The sequence below is a fragment of the Halichoerus grypus genome, chromosome 3 (genome assembly GCF_964656455.1).
Source record: "Halichoerus grypus chromosome 3, mHalGry1.hap1.1, whole genome shotgun sequence".
Lineage (NCBI taxonomy): Eukaryota > Metazoa > Chordata > Mammalia > Carnivora > Phocidae > Halichoerus > Halichoerus grypus.
Window position 1 is genome coordinate 172,402,235 of NC_135714.1, and position 20,505 is coordinate 172,422,739.

The following is a 20,505-nucleotide window of genomic DNA, read 5'->3' on the forward strand; positions in this document are numbered from 1 at the left end:
AACAGGCAGAAGAAATAGACAAAAATAATACCTGACAAAAATCAGGCCTTTGATGGTGGACATAAAAGTAGGCCAAAGTTGAAAGATCTTTATAACTATAGTAATAAAATTAAATACCTGATTTTTGTCAGGTATTATTTTTGTCTACTTTCAATAATGGACAGAACAAATAAATCAGTAAGGAAAATACAAAATTAGAACACTACAAAAGAACTAGACCTAACAGATATCTGTAGAACACTCTATCCAACAATAGCAAGATACATATTCTTCTCCATGCATATGTGAGGTTAAGACAGTCTAAAGAAATTGAAAAGGATTGAAATTATGTTCTCTGAATAGCATGGAATTCAATTAAAAACCAATAATAAAAGTATATTAGTGAATGTACAAACATGAGAATTAGGGGGCGGAGCAAGATGGCAGAGGAGTAGGAGACCTGGATTTCATCTGGTCCCAGGAATTCAGCTGGATAGGGATCAAACCATTCTGAACACCTACAAACTCAACAGGAGATCGAAGAAAAGAATAGCAAAAACTCTCTGAACAGAAAAGTGACCACTTTCTGGAAGGTCTTTTCTGAATTGTTTAGAGTTTATTTCTGGGGACGTTGTTACCCTGTTAGCATTTTGTTCTCTCATTCATCTATTCTCCTCTGGACAAAATGACAAGACGGAAAATCACCTCAACAAAAAGAACACGAAGTAGTACCGACTGCCAGGGACCTACTCAATACGGACATTAGTACGATGTCGGACCTAGAGTTCAGAATCATGATTTTAAAGATACAAGCTAGGCTTGAAAAAAGCATAGAAGTTATTAGAGAAACCTTTCTGGAGAAATAAAAGAACTAAAATCTAACCAAGTCGAAATTAAAAAGGCTAATAATGAGGTGCAATAAAAAATGGGGGCACTAACTGCTAGGATAAATGACATAGAAGAGAGAATTAGTGATATAGAAGAACAAATTATGGAAAATAAAGAAGCTGAGAAAAGGAGAGATAAACAACTACTGGATCACGAGGGCAGATTTGAGATATAAGCGATACCATAAAACAAAACAACATTAGAATAATTGGGATCTCAGAAGAAGAAGAAAGAGAGAGAGGGGCAGAAGGTATATTGGAGCAAATTATAGCAGAGAACTTCCCTAATTTGGGGAAGGAAACAGGCATCAAAATCCAGGACACACAGAGAACCCCTCTCAAAATCAATAAAAATAGGTCAACACCCCGACATCTCATAGTAAAACTTATGAGTCTCAGAGACAGAGAAAATCGTGAAAAAGGCTCAGGAGAAGAGATATGTAACCTACAATGGTAGATACATTAGATTGGCAGCAGACCTATCCACAGAGATCTGGCAGGCAAGAAAGGACTGGCATGATATCTTCAGAGCACTAAATGAGAAAAATATGCAGCCTAGAATACTATATTCAGCTAGGCTGTCATTGAAAATAGAAGGAGAGATAAAAAGCTTCTAGGACAAACAAAAACTAAAGGAATTTACAAAGATGAAACCAGCCCTACAAGAAATATTGAAAGGGGTCCTCTAAGCAAAGAGAGAGCCTAAAAGCAACATAGACCAGAAAGGAACTCAGACAATATACAGTAACAGTCACCTTACAGGCAATACAATGGCACTAAATTCCTATCTTTCAATAGTTACCCTGAATGTAAATGGGCGAAAAGCCCCAATCAAAAAGACACAGGCTATCAGATTGGATTAAAAAACAAGACCCATCAATATGCTGTCTGCAAGAGACTCGTTTTAGACCCAAAGACACCCCCAGATTGAAAGTGAGGGGGTGGAAAACCATTTACCATGCTAATGGACACCAAAGAAAAGCTGGAGTGGCAATCCTTATATCAGACAAATTAGATTTTAAATCAAAGACTGTAATAAGAGATGAGGAAGGACACTATATCCTACTTAAAGGGTCTATCCAACAAGAAGATCTAACAATTGTAAATATCTATGCCCCTAACATGGGAGCAGCCAATTATATAAGCCAATTAATAACAAAAGCAAAGAAACACATCAACGACAATACAATAATAGTGTGGGACTTTAGCACCCCCCTCACTGAAATGGACAGATCATCTAAGCAAAAGATCAACAAGGAAATAAAGACTTTAAATGACACACTGGACCAAAAGGACTTCACATATATTCAGAACATTCCGTCCCAAAGCAACGGAATACACATTCTTCTCTAGTGCCCATGGAACATTCTCCAGAATCGATCACATCCTAGGTCACAAATCAGGTCTCAACTGGTACCAAAAGATTGGGATCATTCCCTGCCTATTTTCAGACCACTATGCTTTGAAACTAGAACTCAATCACAAGAGGAAAGTCGGAAAGAACTCAAATACATGGAGGCTAAAGAGCTTCCTACTAAAGAATGAATGGGTCAACCAGGAAATTAAAGAAGAATTTAAAAATTTCATGGAAACCAATGAAAATGAAAACACAACTGTTCAAAATCTTTGGGATGCAGCAAAGGCAGTCCTAAGAGGAAAGTATATAGCAATACAAACCTTTCTCAAGAAACAAGAAAGGTCTCAAATACACAACTGAACCCTACACCTAAAGGAGCTTGAGAGAGAACAGCAAATAAAGCCTAAACCCAGCAGGAGAAGAGAAATAATAAAGATCAGAGCAGAAATCAATGAAATAGAAACCAAAGAACAGTAGAACAGATCAACGAAACTAGGAGCTGGTTCTTTGAAAGAATTAACAAGATTGATAAACCCCTGGCCAGACTTATCAAAAAGAAAAGAGAAATGACCCAAATCAACAAAATCATGAATGAAAGAGGAGAAATCACAACCAGCATAAAGAAATACAATTAAAAGAACATATTATGACCAACTCTATGCCAGCAAATTAGATACCTGGAAGAAATGGATGCATTCCTAGAGATGTATCAACTACCAAAACTGAACCAGGAAGAAATAGAAAACCTGAACAGACCTATAACCACTAAGGAAATTGAAGCAGTCATCAAAAATCTCCCAACAAACAAAAGCCCAGGGCCAGATGGCTTCCCAGGGGAATTCTACCAAACATTTAAAAAAGGATTAATACCTATTCTTCTGAAACTGTTCCAAAAGATAGAAATGGAAGGAAAACTTCCAAACTCATTTTATGAGGCCACCATTACCTTGATCCCCAAACCAAAGACCCCATCAAAAAGGAGAATTACAGACCAATATCCCTGATGAACATTGATGCAAAAATTCTCACCAAAATACTAGCCAATAGGATCCAATAGTACATTAAAAGGATTATCCACCACGACCAAGTGGGATGTATCCCTGGGCTGCAAGTTTGGTTCAACATCTGCAAATCAATCAACGTGATACAATACATTAACAAAAGAAAGAACAAGAATCATATGATCCTCTCAATAGATGCTGAAAAAGCATTTGAAAAAGTACAGCATCCTTTCTTGATCAAAACTCTTCAGAATATAGGGATAAAGGGTACATACCTCAATATCATAAAAGCCATCTATGAAAAACCCACAGAGAATATCATTCTCAATGGGGAAAAACTGAGAGCTTTCCCCCTAAGGTCAGGAACAGGGCAGCGATGTCCACTATCACCACTGCTATTCAACATAGTATTAGAAGTCCTAGCTACAGCAACCAGACAACAAAAAGAAATCAAAGGCATCCAAATTGGCAATGAAGAAGTCAAACTCTCACTCTTTGCAGATGATATGATACTTTATGTGGAAAACCCAAAAGACTCCACCCCAAAACTGCTACAACTCATACAGGAATTCAGTAAAGTGGCAGGATAGAAAATCAATGCCCAGAAATCAGTGGCATTCCTATACACCAACAACAAGACAGAAGAAAGAGAAATTAAGGAGTCGATCCCATTTACAATTGCACCCAAAACCATAAGATACCTAGGAATAAATCTAACCCAAGAGGCAAAGAATCTGTACTCAGAAAACTATAAAATACTCATGAAAGAAATTGAGGAAGACACAAAGAAATAGAAAAACCCCATGCTATTGAGACTTCACCAAGATAAAAAGCTTTTGTACAGCAAAAGAAACAGTCAATAAAACCAGAAGACAACCGACAGAATGGGAGAAGATATTTGCAAATGACGTATCAGATAAAGGGCTAGTATCCAAAATCTATAAAGAACTTATGAAACTCAACACCCAAAGAACAAATGATCCAATCAAGAAATGGGCAGAAGACATGAACAGACATTTTTCCAAAGAAGACATCCAAACGGCCAATAGACATATGAAAAAGTGCTCAACATCGCTTGGCATCAGGGAAATCCAAATCAAAACCTCAATGAGATATCACCTCACTCCAGTCAGAATGGCTAAAATTAACAAATCAGGAAACGACAGGTGCTGGCGGGGATGCAGAGAAAGGGGAACCCTCCTACGCTGTTCGTGGGAATGCAAGCTGGTGCAGCCACTCTGGAAAACAGTATGGAGGTTCCTCAAAATGTTGACAATAGAGCTACCGCAGGACCCAGCAATTTCACTACTGGTTATTTACCCCAAAGATACAAATGTAGGGATCTGAAGGGGTACATGCACCCCGATGTTTATAGCAGCAATGTCCACAATAGCCAAACTGTGGAAAGAGCCAAGATGTCCATTGACAGATGAATGGATAAAGAAGAGGTGGTATATATATACAATGGAATATTATGCAGCCATCGAAAGGAATGAGATCTTCCCATTTGCAATGACATGGATGGAACTGGAGGGTGTTATGCTGAGCGAAATAAGTCAATCAGAGAAAGATATGTATCATATGACCTCACTGATATGAGGAATTCTTAATCTCAGGAAACAAACTGAGGGTTGCTGGAGTGGTGGGGGTGGGAGGGATGGGGTGGCTGGGTGATAGACATTGGGGAGGGTATGTGTTATGGTGAGCACCGTGAAAAGTGCAAGACTGTTGAATCACAGATCTGTACTTCTGAAACAAATAATACAATATCTGTTAAAAAAAAGAAGAAGAAGAAGATAGCAGGAGGGGAAGAATGAAGGGGGGAAATCGGAGGGGGAGACGAACCATGACAGACGATGGACTCTGAAAAACAAATTGAGGGTTCTAGAGGAGAGGGGGCTGGGAGGATGGGTTAGCCTGGCGATAGGTATTAAAGAGGGCATGTATTGCATGGAGCACTTGGTGTTATACACAAACAATGAATCATGGAAGACTACATCAAAAACTAATGATGTAATGTATGGTGATTAACATAACAATTAAAAATTAAATTTAAAAAAAGAAGACAAGTGGGGTATCATCCAAGGAGAAAGGCCCCTGGTAGCTTCAAGGGAGGAGGTAATTATTTGGTGATGGAAATATGAAAGAGTTCATTTCTGAAGGTTTCAAGTTCTATTTTTTTCTCCAATAAAATATGCAAGACTTCAGAAAAAAAAAACATGAGAATTAAAAAACACACTCCTAAATAACCAAAGAACCAAAGAAAAAAATCTCATGGGAAATGAGAAAATACTTTAAAATGAATAAGAATAAAAACATGACATAGAAAAATTTATGAGAAACATTGAAAGCAGTATTTAGAAACTGATATCGGTAAATGTTTAAAATAGGAAAGAATATTTCACAATAACAACCTAGGTTTCCATCTTAAGATACTAAAAAAATAATTTTAAACATAAAACAAACAGAAGGAAAGAAATAATAGGGAATATAGCAGAAAACAATAAAATAAAAAATAGACAAGTGACAGAGAAAATTAACGAAACCAAAATCTTGTTCTTTGAAAAGATCAACAAAGCTGATGAATTTGAATTATTAATCAGGAAATTTCCTCCAATGAAAAGGCTGAGTGCTGATGACTTCATTGGTAAATTCTGCAAAATTTTCAGACAATTAATACAATATGTTACAGAGTTCCCAAAAATATGTGTAAGGAATGCTTTTGCATCATTCAGTGCGACTTATTAAACAACTCAAGCCATTTCTAAAAAGATAAAAAAGATTAGAACAATATCTCTCACAAATATAGACATAAAAATTTCAAAAAATCTATAGAATTTAAGAAACAAAACAAATGAACATGGGGGATGGGGGAAAAAAAGAAATTAAAGAAGAAGACTCTTAACTATAGAAAACAAACTGATGACTACCAGAGGGGAGGTGGGTAGGTGGACGGGTTAAATAAGTGATGGGGATTAAGGAGCACACTTGCTGTGATGAGCACTGGTTGTTGCATGGAAATGTTGAGTCACCATATTGTACACCTGAAACCAATATATTACACTCTGTTAACTAACTGAAATTTAAATAAAAACTTTTTTAAAAATCTACAGATTAATGCCCATTATGGATAGTGATTTTAGAAACCTCAACAAAATGCTAGTAAACTGAATTCTAAAGCATATTAGAAGCATTATACTTCAGGGTCCTGGGTGGCTCAGTTGGTTAAGTGCCTTTCTTCAGCTCAGGTCATGATACCAGGGTCCTGGGATCAAGCCCCATGTCAGGGATCCTGCTTTTCCCTCTCCCTCTGCCAACTCCCCCTGCTTGTGCTCTCTCTCTCTCTCAAATAAATAAATAAAACCTTTTTAAAAAAATTTTTAAAAATAAAAAATAAAATAAAAGCATTATACTTCATTTATCAAGTGAGATTTATTCCTGCAATACAAGGATGATTAAATATATATAAAAAAAGTCAATGTTATACACCAAAATAGCAGAATAAAGGGGGGAAAACACATGATCATATCAATTGATGCAGAAAAAAGCATATGAAAATTTCAATACATTTTAATGATAAAAACACTGAACTAACTAGAAGTAGAAGGAAAGTACTTCAATATAATAAAGACCATCTATAAAAAACACAACGTAATACTCAATGGTGAAAAATTGAAACCTTTTCCTCTAGTGACAAGGAGCAACACAAGGATGTAAGATTTTGTCACTTATTTAATGTAGTAGAAGTCCTAGTCTAGAGCAAGAGGCAAGTAAAAGAAATAATAGGCACCCAAATTGGAACAGAAAAAGTAAAATTATCTCTGTTCACAGTTGCCATGATTTCATACACATAGAAAACCCTAAGGATTTTACATGCATACACATACACACACATACAACTAATAAATTCAGCAAAGTTTCAGGATACAAAATTAACACATGAAAATCAATTGTATTTTTATACATTAGCAATGGAAAGTTCCAAAAAGAAATTAAGTAAACAATTTTATTTATCAGTGTATCAAAAAGAAAAAATACTTATAAGTAAAATTAACCAGAGTAATAAAATTTGTAAAATGAAACCCACAAAATGTTGCCAAAGAAAATTAAAGAAAACACACCAAAAAATGGAAAGTTATCCCATGTTATGGCTTGGAAGACAAACTATTAAGATGGCAATATCACCCAAAGTGATCTACAGCTCCAAAGCAAACCTTATCAAAATACCAATATGTCTCTACAGAAATAGAAAAATCCATCCTAAAATCTGTATGGAATCTCAAGGGTCTCAAATAGAAAAACTAACCTTGAAAATGGAGAACAAACTTGGAGGTCTCATACTTCCTGATTTCAAAACTTACCACAATAGCTACAGTATTCAAAACAATGTATATTGGCATGCTAGCATAAAGACAGGTACATACAACAATAGAATAAAATAGAGACCCCAGAAGTAAATCCTTCCATCTATGTCTAATAATTTTTGATAAGGGTACCCATACCATTCAGTTGGAAAGGAAAGACTTTTCAACAATTGGTGTTAAGAAAACTGGATATACACATGCAAAAGAATGAAGCTAGATGCTTACTTACATGATATCCTAAAATTAACACAGAATGGATTAGATACATAAATGTAACAGCTACAATTATAAAACTCTTTTTAAAAAATGATGGAGATTAAGGAGTGCACTTGTTTAGATGAGCAGTGGGTGTTGCATGTAAATGTTGAATCACTAAATTGTACACCTGAAACTAATATTACTCTGTATGTTAACTAACTGGAATGTAAATAAAAACTTTAAAATCTTTTTTTATTTGTGTATAGTTGATACACAGTGTTACATTAGTTTCAGGTATACAGCACAGTGATTCAACTAATCTATGCACTATGGTAAAAACTATAAAACTCTTAGAAGAAAATATAGGGGAAAAGTTTTTTGACATTGGATTTGGCAATTATTTCTTGATTTTGATGCCAAAAATCACAGGCACAAAAGAAAATATAGATCAAAATTTTAAAAACATTTGTACATGAAAATCAACAGTGAAGTTAACTTTAATGGATATGGAGTTTCAGTTTGGAAAATTGAAAAAATTTCTGGGGATGGATGATGGTGGTGTTTGTAAAGTAATGTGAATACACTTAATGACACTGAATTGTACACTTAAAAATGGTAAAAATGATTTTATGTCATGTATATTTTTTCACAATAAAAAAATTTCAAGTATACACCAACAATCCATCAATATAAAAAAATAATAATAATACGCCATGACCAAGCGGTATTTTTTCCAAAAATGCAAGGCTGGAAATTAATGTGTAATGGTACTGTATCAATAAACTGAAAGACAAAAAATATGATCATTCCAATAAACACAGAAGAGGACAGGAAAACCTAGCATTTAACTCTTGATTAAAAAAAAAACTTAAAAAGTGGGTAACAGAAGTGGAACTTCCTTAACCTAATAAAGAGGATTATGAAAAACCAGAGCTAACATCACCTTTAATAATGAAAAACTCAATGCTCAACCCTTAAGATAGTGAACAAGTCAGAATATATGCTCTGAGTACTTACACTCAATATTGTACTGGAAGTACTAATCAGGAAAAATAGCCAAGAAGAAAAAACAAAAGGCATTTAGATTATAAATTAAGAAATTAAAATATATCCATTTCCTATGACATTTTCTGATATATAGAAATTCTGGGAATCCACTAAAAATATTTACTAGAACTAATAAAGAATTTTAGCAAGGTTGCAGGATAAAGGTTCAATACTCAAAATCAATTGGTATCTATACACTAGTAATGAACAATGAAATTTGAAAAAATCCTATTTATAATAGCATCAAAAAGAATATCAAGAAATATATTTAACAAAAGAAGTATAGAGCTTGTATACTGATAGTCACAAAACTATAAAACATTTAATTAAAATTAACTAAATAAGATACAAATATTGGAAAGACATCTCGTGTTTATGGATTGAAAACAATATAGTTGATGTAACATTACACCTCAAATTGATGTACAAATTCAACACAAATTTACTATAAAATTCCACAGCTGACTTTTTTGCAGAAATTGACAAGTTGATTCTGAAATTCAAGAAATGCAAGAGACCTAGGATAGCCAAAATAATCTTAAAAGAAAAAAAAAGTTGGATTCCTCACATCCCTGATTTCTAAACTACAAAGCTATCGTAATCAAGACAGTATGCTACTGACATAAGCATATACATGTGTAGATCAATGGAATAGAACTGATGGTCCAGAAATAAGCCTTTACTTTTGCAATCAAGTGATTTTTTCAGCAGAGATGCCAAGTCAATTAATGGGGGAATAATCATCTTTTCAACAGTGATGCTGGGGCAATTGGGTATCCACACGCTAAAGAATTAATTTGGAACCATTTTTCACACCATATACAAAATTAACTCAAAATGGATTTTAAACCCAAATTTAAGAGGAAAACATATAAAACTCCCAGAAAAAAAGTGGGGGGGAGTAAATCAGGACCTTGGATTAAGCAATACTTTCTTGTTTATAACACCAAAATCACAAGCAGACACATACAAAAATAGATAATTTGAACCTCATCAGAATTAAAACTTTGCATTTCAAAGGTGGCTATCAGGAAAGTGATGACATAATCTACACAATGAAATAAAAGATTTGCAAAACATGAATTTAACAATAAACAATACAGATTATATAAAGAACTATCACAACTCAATAATAAAAAAGATAACCCAATTAAAAAAAATAGCTGAAGGATGTAAATAGATATCTCTCCAAACAAGAAATACAATGGTCAATAAGCACATGAAAAGATGTTCATCATTAGTCTTCAGGTAAATGCAAATCAAAACCACACCACTTCACACTCATTAGGTCATCTGCAGAATAACATGGATATCAATTCAACTAAAATTAATGTATGAGTTAATTTTTTAATTTGGTTCTTAAGTTTATATGGAAGAGAGCCATGTCAAGATGTATGAAGAAGATACAAAAGCCTAAGATGACTTATCTTTGAGATATTAGAATAATTATAAAGGGAGAGAAATTAAAATAGCATTAAGATTGGCCAGGTAGAGAAAAATGACTGAGAGCATGAGAAACATTCACACTTTTAGGTTTAAAAACAACCAACCAACCAGCCAAACAAACACTTAATTTTTAGCAGATACTGCATTGCAGTGCATTCAAGAGTATTAAGTTGGGGCAGTAAAGGTGATCATCTATATGTTATAATATTAAACTGTATATATGTCAAACAAAATACATACAATCACATACATCCTCTCCCTCCCTCCCCTAGCCTCAGGCAACTATTAATTTACTTTATGTCTTTATATATTTGCCTATTTTGTAAGCTAAATATGAATGGAATCAGAATCTGTGGTCTTCTGTGACTGGCTTTCTTAGCTTAGCATAGGTTTTCAAAATTTATTCACATTTAGCAAAAATCATCACTTCATTTTTATTAACTAAATAATATTCTGCATTTTGTTCACTCATGCATCAGTTGATGGACATTTGGGTTGTTTCTACATTTTGGCTATTATGAATAATGGTATGATGAACATTTGTATTTAAGGTTTTGTGGGGACATGTTTTCAGTTCTCTTAGGTATATATACCAAGGGTTAAACTGCTATGTTCAACATTTTGAGGAACCTCCAAATTGCTTTCTAAAGCAGCTGTACCATTTTATGTCTAGCAATGCATGAGTTCAGATCTTGCCATATCCTCACAAAAATTGCTATTGTCTTTTAATTATGGCTATCCTAGTGAATGTGAACAAGTATCATGTTGTGGTCTTAATTTGCATTCCCTTAATGACTAATGATGTTGAGCATCTTTCATGTGATTTGCCATTTCTATGTCTTTTTTTTTTCAGAAATGTCTACTCATTTTTTTTCCTTTTTGTTAAACTACATTGTCTTTTTATTGTTGAGTTGAATGTTTCTTATGTATTCTGTATATGTCCATTATTAAAAATATGGGTTTGCAAATATATTCTCCATTCCTTGAGCTATCTTTTTACTTTCTTGGTGATTTTCTTTGAAGAACAAAAGTTCTTTAAATTTTTGAAGTCCAGATGATTCCTTTTTCTTTTATGACCTGTGCTTTGGGTATCTTATCTAAGAAAACATTGCCTAATCCAAGGTCACTTAAGATTTATGCCTATGTTTTCCTCTAAAAGTTTTACAGTTTTAGCTCTTACATTTAGGTCTATAATACATTTTAAGTTAATTCTTGTGTTTGGTGTGAGGCAGGGGTTCAAATTCATTCTTTTGCCTGTGAATGTACACTTGTTCAAGCACATTTATTTGCACGTCATCCTTGCTCAGGGGTCATGCTAATCTTCTCTGTACCGTTCCAATTTTAGTATATGTGCTGCCAAAGCGAGCACCAAGCATATTTATTGAAAGGATTTAAAGGGTATTTTTGCTCATTACAGAATTCTGGGTGGGCAGTTACTTTCTTTTAGCCCTTAAGAAGTGTCTTCACTTTGTCATCTGGCTTCTATAATTGTTGACAAGAAATCTGACTCACACTTGTTTTTTAAAAGTTATTGTACCTTTTTCTCCCACTCTAGATGTTTTGTTTTCATCTTTTCATAGTAGTTTTGCTAGGATGTCTTTATGTGTTTTTTCTTTAAAGACATTCTTCTTGGGACGCCTGAGTGGCTCAGTCAGTTAAGCAGCTGCCTTCGGCTCAGGTCATGATCCCGGGGTACTGGGATCGAGTCCCCCATCGTGCTCCTTGCTATGCGAGGAGCCTGCTTCTCCCTCTGCCTGCTGCCCCCCCCCCCGCTTGTGCTTGCTCTCTGTCTTTCCCTGCCTCTCTCTCTGACAAATAAATAAATAAAATCTTTAGAAAAAAAAAGACATTCTTCTTAAGATTCTTAGAGCATCTTGAATTTGTGGGATTAACTTTCATTTTGAAAAGTATTGGTTCTTATCTCTTTAAATATTGCTACTTTCCATTCTCTATTTTATCTTTTTAATGACTCTTTCCTGAGTTAGGCAGATTGAGTGAGGTAGTGATCACTGAAATCTAATCAGGCAATGAAATGGGCCAGGGCTGATGTACAGTCTTATTCCACATCTGTCTCATTATCTTGGGTGTGACCCTTGTAAGCTACTGATTGATAGCCTTGTCAATATTTGTTTTCACTGTAAGTCTGCCTGAGATAAATTCTTGCTATTTAGAGAATCTCAGAACAGCTTCCTAGCCTCCTAACATAGGCACTTCAAAATGCAGTGAAATCTTTTAGAAGATTAAGGTTTTCTGGTGGCAAGCTTCTTCTACCATTTGGTCTTTGATTATCTTGTGACTACAGGGAAATTCATAATGCCTTTTTAATGTTTTTAACCTAATTGACCAAATTGCTGAGCAGCTTCAGAGCTCCAAAAATGCCTCATGGAAAAAATTTTCTGTGGTTTTGACAGTCCCCTTAAATTTCAACTGCTAAATTTTTCTTTTTTTCTTTTTTTTTTTTCTAATAGAAGATCTCTGCCTAACCCAAGCCTGATCTTCAACTTCAAAATCTCCAAATGTCTCTAGGAAAAAAATTGGCTAACAGTGGTCCCCTAAAATATGCAAACTTTCTCTCCTGTCATAATTTAAACAATTAGCTGTTTTTGGTTTCATTATAGTCTAGTACCTTTTAAAATATCATCAATAAAATATATCTTAATTTTTCCAGTTATTTTCTCACTACTTGCTGCATCCTTTCCCTAAACTTAATATTTAATACAGGTTTTATATTTAATGTAATTACTAAATATTTAAAGGTAAATAAGCTGTCTTAGAATTTATTGTCCTAGTTTATGTCCTTTTTTAAACTTTGTTCTTGTCTTCTTTGGAATTAATCAAGTATTGTTATTGTTTTTGTTTTTCTCCTTTATGAGCTTGTAGTTTCACATTATTTTATTATTATTTTTGTAGCTGTCTTAAATTATAAAATGAATACTTGACTTATGCCAATTTTTAATTTTGCTTTGTGCTACATTTTATTGGAATGATTGAGTTTTGTTTCAGGTTTGTTTTTTTTTTCTTGGTGAAACTATTTTTTTCTATTTTTATTCATCTAGGGATTAACATTTTTGACATATTAATAACTCCATTTCATACTATTCTTTATATTTTAAAATATGTATATTTTAAGAGATATGTATCTTAGTCAAAAATGAATTTTGCTAATTTCTATGATGATTTCTTGCTTAATTCTTCTATCTCCTGGTTTAGTCTCCCTTTTTTTGGACATCATTCACAACCAATTCTTACACAAATAAATTTGGAAAGCAAATTATAGGAGTTCAAATGTGTGCTTTCATATACTTTTTTTTTTTTTTTTGGCATCTACCTACTTAACATTGGGTGAAATTTGCAATTCTACCTTGCAGAAGTTCTACCTTTCCAATTATCTAACCAATATGCTTATTTTTACATTTTAACCAGTATACCTTTAAAATCAAGAATTTCTTTTCCTTTCTCTTTCTCTTTCTTTCCCTTTCTCTATTTATCTATATATATGTATAGATATAGATAGGTAGATGATGTAGATGAAAAGATAGAGATGATATAGATAAAAGATAGGTAAAGATAGATGATAGAGAGATGATAGAGAGAAAGAGAGATGACAGATGATGATAGATAGATAGATAAATAGATGATAAATAGATGATAGATGATAGATTAGATAGATGATAGATGATAGATAGATAGATGATAGATAGATAGATAGATAGATGATAGATAGATAGATAGATAGATAGATAGATAGATAGATAGATGATAGATAATAAAGAGAGAGAGATGGAGAGGTAGAGATATCTTTCTTCAAAATTTCCTTTGTGGTTCAAATCACCTAGTTCCTTGGGAGAGCACTTTACCATTATATAAGTTTCTTTCCTTGTATCTTTGTGTTGCCTTTCTTGGAACCAGTAGTTATTGTATGTTTATTTTGGGAGTGGATAATCTCTTTGCAACACCTTTTTACACAGAAATTAGAGTAGGCATTTACCTGTTACCATTGAGAAAAGGTTGACCCACCCGGCTATTTACATGAGTATCCTGCTTATTTTCTCTGTCAATTGTTCTTTCTTCTTCTGATATAGACATGACATGCTGCTGCCATTGCTGTTGTCTCCATCTTCTTCAGCAAATGATTCTGTGTATATTTTGTACCATGGTTTTCCTTTTTTTTTCAACCTTGGTGCACATCATCTTTCAATAGTTTCATAGTTACTGGATCTTCATGACCCTTTTTTGGGATTTTCATAAGCTATCCTTGTAGTTCCTAGGTGTGAATGCATGTATCTGGCCATGTGTATCTGCATGTGTGATTTAAATTGTACTCATATGCCAACTTTGGCCTTTAATGTTCATAGCCGTATGTATTTATTTTATATTTACTAAGAAAACTGTGGATATGGAGTGAGAGAGGGAAGTGTAACTTATGTTCAGTCTGCTTTCTTCTTCCTCAAATGAAGATCCCATAGACTTTGAATGTTTCCCTTTATTATTTTGTGGAAACAATTCATAACTTTAATTCCAGACAACTTATCCGATTTTTTTCTTACAGTATTCCTTATCTCTTTCTGTAATCCTTTAAAATATTTATACTAAAAATCACATTATTTTTTTAAATCACAGTTATGTATCAATATCTATTTTTTTAGTTTCCAGAAAAATACATATATGGGAAATCAAATTATAATAAATACCTTCACCAAATATATCTGTACATTGTTTTATCCCACTTATACAACTTCCATTCAGACAGAGCCATTGATTCTCTCCACATGGATGCCCATTCTGAACAAAAACGTTATCTTGACATGTTGCAGATGATCCATTGCAATATTCAGGGAGATCACATTCATCAGTGGGAGGCCTACATATTACTCCTTTTGCTGAATACTGATGGGATGAAGTAAATGACATTGAATAAAGCAGAATGTGAACATATAAATATTATAAAGAAGATGACTTTGTTCATGTAGGTAATGTAGAAAATTTAAGAAGGCTCTTACTTGACAATTTGTACAGCATATACCAGTATCACAAATTGAGCCAGCTTTTAGTGTACATGTGGCAGGATTACAGCATGAGTTTGGCTTAGCATCACAATCCTGAAAGGCAAATCAAATGCTCTGAAGTATCTTCCAACTTTTACTTGCATTAGGTAGATATTTTAATGATAACAGTATATTATATAATATACAGATAGATGCTTAATTCACATGGCAAACATAAAAAGTAAAGCCACTTATTCATTTACATAACAGATATTTATTAGTTACTACTCTATGCTGTACTGTATATCCCTAGTGTAGGTTTGATTATATTGGTAGTAGGATTTTCTGAAACCCTGGAGTCCACCAAAGGCAAGACATCAAGCTCTCTGGTGCTGGTAGACAAAGAGATAGTTAAATACAAGACATAAAATAAACAGAAACTATGATTTATCAGTTTCATTATAGTGACTAATTCCTAATCAACTCTTATGAATCTATTGTGTTTTAATAAGTCTGTAACTTTTATATGATGTCCAAAGTTTACTTTACTTTTAATCCTCTAAAGACAAAGAGCTAGAAAATAATATTTCTAAACATGATGGAAATTATCACCTTTATATCACTATCTATATCTTATTATGCCTTGGTTAATGCTATGATTCTATCCATGACCAGTGATTTTGTTTTTAAAAATTCAATTATTATGCTTAATAAAAGCAACAGATAAGAAAAGAGAAGGCTATAGAAACAATGCTTACACACAGACACACAGACACACAGACACACTTACTTTTTAAATTCCCCAGGATTTGGAATAGGGTTAATTGGACAAAATTCTCAGTAAGTTACACAAAAATAAATCATGAATTTCACTAATTTTAATATGAATTATAGCATAATACTTACTAGGGTAAACTAAATTTGCAGTATTTTCCAGAACTATTCTACCTAATCAATGTCATTGTTATTGCTATCTATATGGGATTCCAAAGAATAAAGTTATATCACAGGGACTGGCTCAATTATATGATAGTTAATAGAGCTAACATACACAACTGTGAATTTTTACTAGAAATTTTCAGAGTTTCCATTCAGACCCAAACAAGAAAAGACAAGTTGGTACTGAGAAATAATTTCTTAAAAACAAATCATCCAACTAGGTATCTAAAAGCTCACTTTCATATTGGGGAGGGTATACACGTGTGACTTTAGCTACTGCTGTAGGGAACACTGAAGTCCTTTCATGTCTTGATTTTCTCACATCCATATGCCCATTATAAGTCTCAGGATCTCTCTCCTTTATTGCATTCCTTTTATCTCAACTCTTCCACCTCCCTCTAATCCAGCAGCTTTATCTAAGACTTTTGTGGGTTAGAAAACATGCTTTTATTGATTATGTATGGTCCAAATATTTTTTACTTAAATACTGACCTGTATTAAAATAGTCAAAGCCACAAATATACCTCATTTTCTATTTGACTTGTGAAAACTTTATATATTTATTTTCCTGAATGCCAGCAGATCTTAGGTTTGGAAGAAATATGAGTGTACCTTATTTTATTGTGCTTCACTTCATTGCGCTTTGCAGATATTACATTTTGTACAAATTGAAGGTGGCAACCCTACATTAAGCAAGTCTATCAGTGTCATTTTTCAAACAGTCTCTGTGTCACATTTTGGTAATTCTTTAAGTATTTCAAACTTTTTCATCATTATTCTATTTGTTATGGTGATCTGTTTTCAGTGATTTTTGATGTTACTGTTGCAATTTTGGGGATTGTCATGAACCATGCCCATATAAGACAATAAACTTAATTGTGTATGCTCTGACTGTTCCACTGATGAGTTGCTCCTCTCTCTCCCTCTTCTCAGGCCTCCTTATTCCCTAAGACACAACAACATTGAAATAAGGCCAATTAATAACCCTACAATGACCTCTAAGTATTCAAGTTAAAGGAAGAGTCTCATGTTTCTCACTTTAAGTCAAAAGCTAGAAATTATTAAACTTAATGAGGAAGGTATGTTGAAAGCTGAGATAGACCAAAAGCCAGGACCCTTACACCAAAAAGTTAGCCAAGTTTTGAATGCAAAGGAAAAGTTCTTGAAGGAAATTAAAAATACTGCTCAGTGACACCTGAATGATAAGAAAGCAAAATGGCCTTATTGCTGATGTGGAGAAAGTTTTAGTGGTCTGGATAGAAGATCAAACCAACGATAACATTCCCTTAAGCCAAAGCCTCATCCAGAGCAAAGCCCTAATTCTTTTCAATTCTATGAAGGTTGAGAGAGGTGAGGAGGCTGCAGAAGACCCTGAAGCTGGCAGAGGCTGGTTCATGAGGTTTAAAGAAAGAAGCTATATCCACCACATAAGAAAGCAAGGTTAAGTAACAAGTGTTGATGTAGAAGCTGTGCAAGTTATCTAGAAGATTGACTAAGATAATTAATGAAGGTGGCTACACTAAACAATAGGTTTCCAATGTAGATAAAACACCCTTCCATTGAAAGATGTCACCTAGGACTTTCATAGGTAGGGCGGAGAAGGTAATGTTTGGCTTCAAAGTTTCAAAGGACAGGCTGACTCTCTTGTTGGGGGTTAACGCAGTTGGTCACTTTTAGTTGAAGTTAATACCAATTTACCATTTCAAAAATTCTAGGGCCCTTAAAAATTATGCTAAATCTATTCTGCCTGTGCCCTATAAATGCAAAGTCTGGATGACAGCACATATGTTTACAACAAAGTTTAGTTAATATTTTTTTAAAATTTTTTATTGTTATGTTAATCACCATACATTACATCATTAGTTTTTGATGTAGTGTTCCATGATTCACTGTTTGTGTATAAGACCAAGTGCCCATGCAATACACGCCCTCTTTAATACCCATCACCAGGCTAACCCATCCCCCCACCCTCCTCCCCTCTAGAACCCTCAGTTTGTTTCTCAGAGTCCATTGTCTCTCATGGTTCGTCTCCCCCTCTGATTTCTCCCTTCATTCTTCCCCTCCTCCTATCTTCTTCTTTTTTTTAAACATATAATGTATTATTTGTTTCAGAGGTACGGATCTGTGATTCAACAGTCTTGCACAATTCACAGCGCTCACCATAGCACATACCCTCCCCAATGTCTATCACCCAGCCACCCCATCCCTCCCACTCCCCACCACTCCAGCAACCTTCAGTTTGTTTCCTGAGATTAAGACTTCCTCATATCAGTGAGGTCATATGATACATGTCTTTCTCTGATTGACTTATTTCACTCAGCATAATACCCTCTAGTTCCATCCACATCATTGCAAATGGCAAGATCTCATTCTTTTCAATGGCTGCATAATATTCCATTGTTTATATATATACCACATCTTCTTTATCCATTAATCTGCTGATGGACACCTTGGTTCTTTCCACAGTTTGGCTATTGTGGACACTGCTGCTATAAACATCAGGATGCACGTACCCCTTGGGATCCCTACATTTGTATCTTTGGGGTAAATAACCAGTAGTGCAGTTGCTGGATCATATGGTACCTCTATTTTCAACTTTTTGAGGAACCTCCATACTGTTTTCCAGAGTAGTTGCACAGGCTTGCATTTCCCACCAACAGTGTAGGAGGGTTCCCCTTTCTCCACATCCCCGCCCACATCTGTTGTTTCCTGACTTGTTAATTTTAGCCATTCTGACTGGTGTGATGTGGTATCTCATTGAGGTTTTGATTTGGATTTCTCTGATGCCGAGCGATGTTGAGCACTTTTCATGTGTCCATTGGCCATTTGGATGTCTTCTTTGGAAAAATGTCTGTTCATGTCTTCTGCCTGTTTCTTGATTGGATCATTTGTTCTTTGGGTGTTGAGTTTCATAAGTTCTTTATAGATTTTGGATATTAGCCCTTTATCTGATATGTTATTTGCAAATATCTTCTCCCATTCTGTCGGTTGTCTTTTGGTTTTGTTGACTGTTTCTTTTGCTGTGCAAAAGCCTTTTATCTTGATGAAGTCCCAATAGTTCATTTTTGCCCTTGCTTCCCTTGCCTTTGGTCATGTTTCTAGGAAGAAGTTGCTGCGGCTGAGTTCGAAGAGGTTGCTGCCTGTGATCTCCTTTAGGATTTTGATGGACTCCTGTCTCACATTGAGGTCTTTCAACCATTTGGAGTCTATTTTTGTGTGTGGTGTAAGGAAATGGTCCAGTTTCATTCTTCTGCATGTGGCTGTCCAATTTTCCCAACACCATTTGTTGAAGAGATGGTCTTTTTTCCATTGGGCATTCTTTCCTGCTTTCTCAAAGATTAGTTGACCATAGAGTTGAGGGTCCATTTCTGGGCTTTCTATTCTGTTCCATTGATCTATGTGTCTGTTTTTGTGCCAGTACCATACTGTCTTGATGATGACAGCTTTGTAATAGAGCTGGAAGTCCGGAATTGTGTTGCCGCCAGCTTTGCCTTTCTTTTTCAACATTCCTCTGGCTATTTGGGGTCCTTTCTGATTCCATACAAATTTGAGGATTATTTGCTCCATTTCTTTGAAAAACGTGGATGGTATTTTGATGGGGATTGCATTGAATGTGTAGATTGCTCTAGGTAGCATTGACCTGTTCACAATATTTGTTCTTCCAATCCATGAGCATGGAACGTTTTTCCATTTCTTTGTGTCTTCCTCAATTTCTTTCATGAGTATTTTATAGTTTTCCGAGTACAGATCCTTTGCCTCTTTGATTAGATTAGCAATGTCCACAATAGCCATACTATGGAAAGGGCCTAGATGTCCATTGACAGATGAATGGATAAATAAGATGTGGTATATATATATATATAATGGAATATTATGCAGCCATCAAAAAATGAAATCTTGCCATCTGCAATGATGTGGATGGAACTAGAGGGTATTTTGCTAAGCGAAATAAGTCAAACAGAGAAAGACAAGTATCATATGATCTCACTGATATGAGGAATTTGAGCAACAAGACAGGATTATAGGGGAAGGGAGGAAAAAATGAAAATGAAACAAGACAAAAGCAGAGAGGGAGACAAACCATAAGAGCCTCTTAATCTCAGGAAACAAACTGAGGGTTGCTGGAGTGGAGGTGGGTGGGATTGATAGGGTGGCTGGGTGATGGACATTGGGGAGGGTATGTGCTATGGTGAGCGCTGTGAATTTGTGTAAGACTGATAAATCACAGACTTGTACCCCTGAAACAAATAATACATTATATGTTAATAAAAAAGAATAAAAAAGAATATTACATAAATTTAG

The 20,505-nt window shown here is 34.5% G+C and overlaps 1 protein-coding gene and 1 non-coding gene across 2 annotated transcripts in view; both read right to left on the minus strand.

The window, feature by feature from the left end:
- ADAM2 (ADAM metallopeptidase domain 2) overlaps window positions 1–20,505 on the minus strand; it is a 154,126-nt gene that overhangs the window by 42,115 nt on the left and 91,506 nt on the right. The window contains exons 13-14 of the mRNA XM_036118916.2: window positions 15,280–15,378; window positions 14,971–15,166 (exon numbers count right to left, since the gene is read on the minus strand). Coding sequence (XP_035974809.2) covers window positions 14,971–15,166; window positions 15,280–15,378 — 295 coding nt within the window. The remainder of the gene's footprint in view (window positions 1–14,970; window positions 15,167–15,279; window positions 15,379–20,505) is intronic.
- Window positions 11,542–11,648, minus strand: LOC118552488 (U6 spliceosomal RNA). The gene has a single exon (XR_004925561.1). It is a non-coding gene; the product is annotated as a U6 spliceosomal RNA (small nuclear RNA).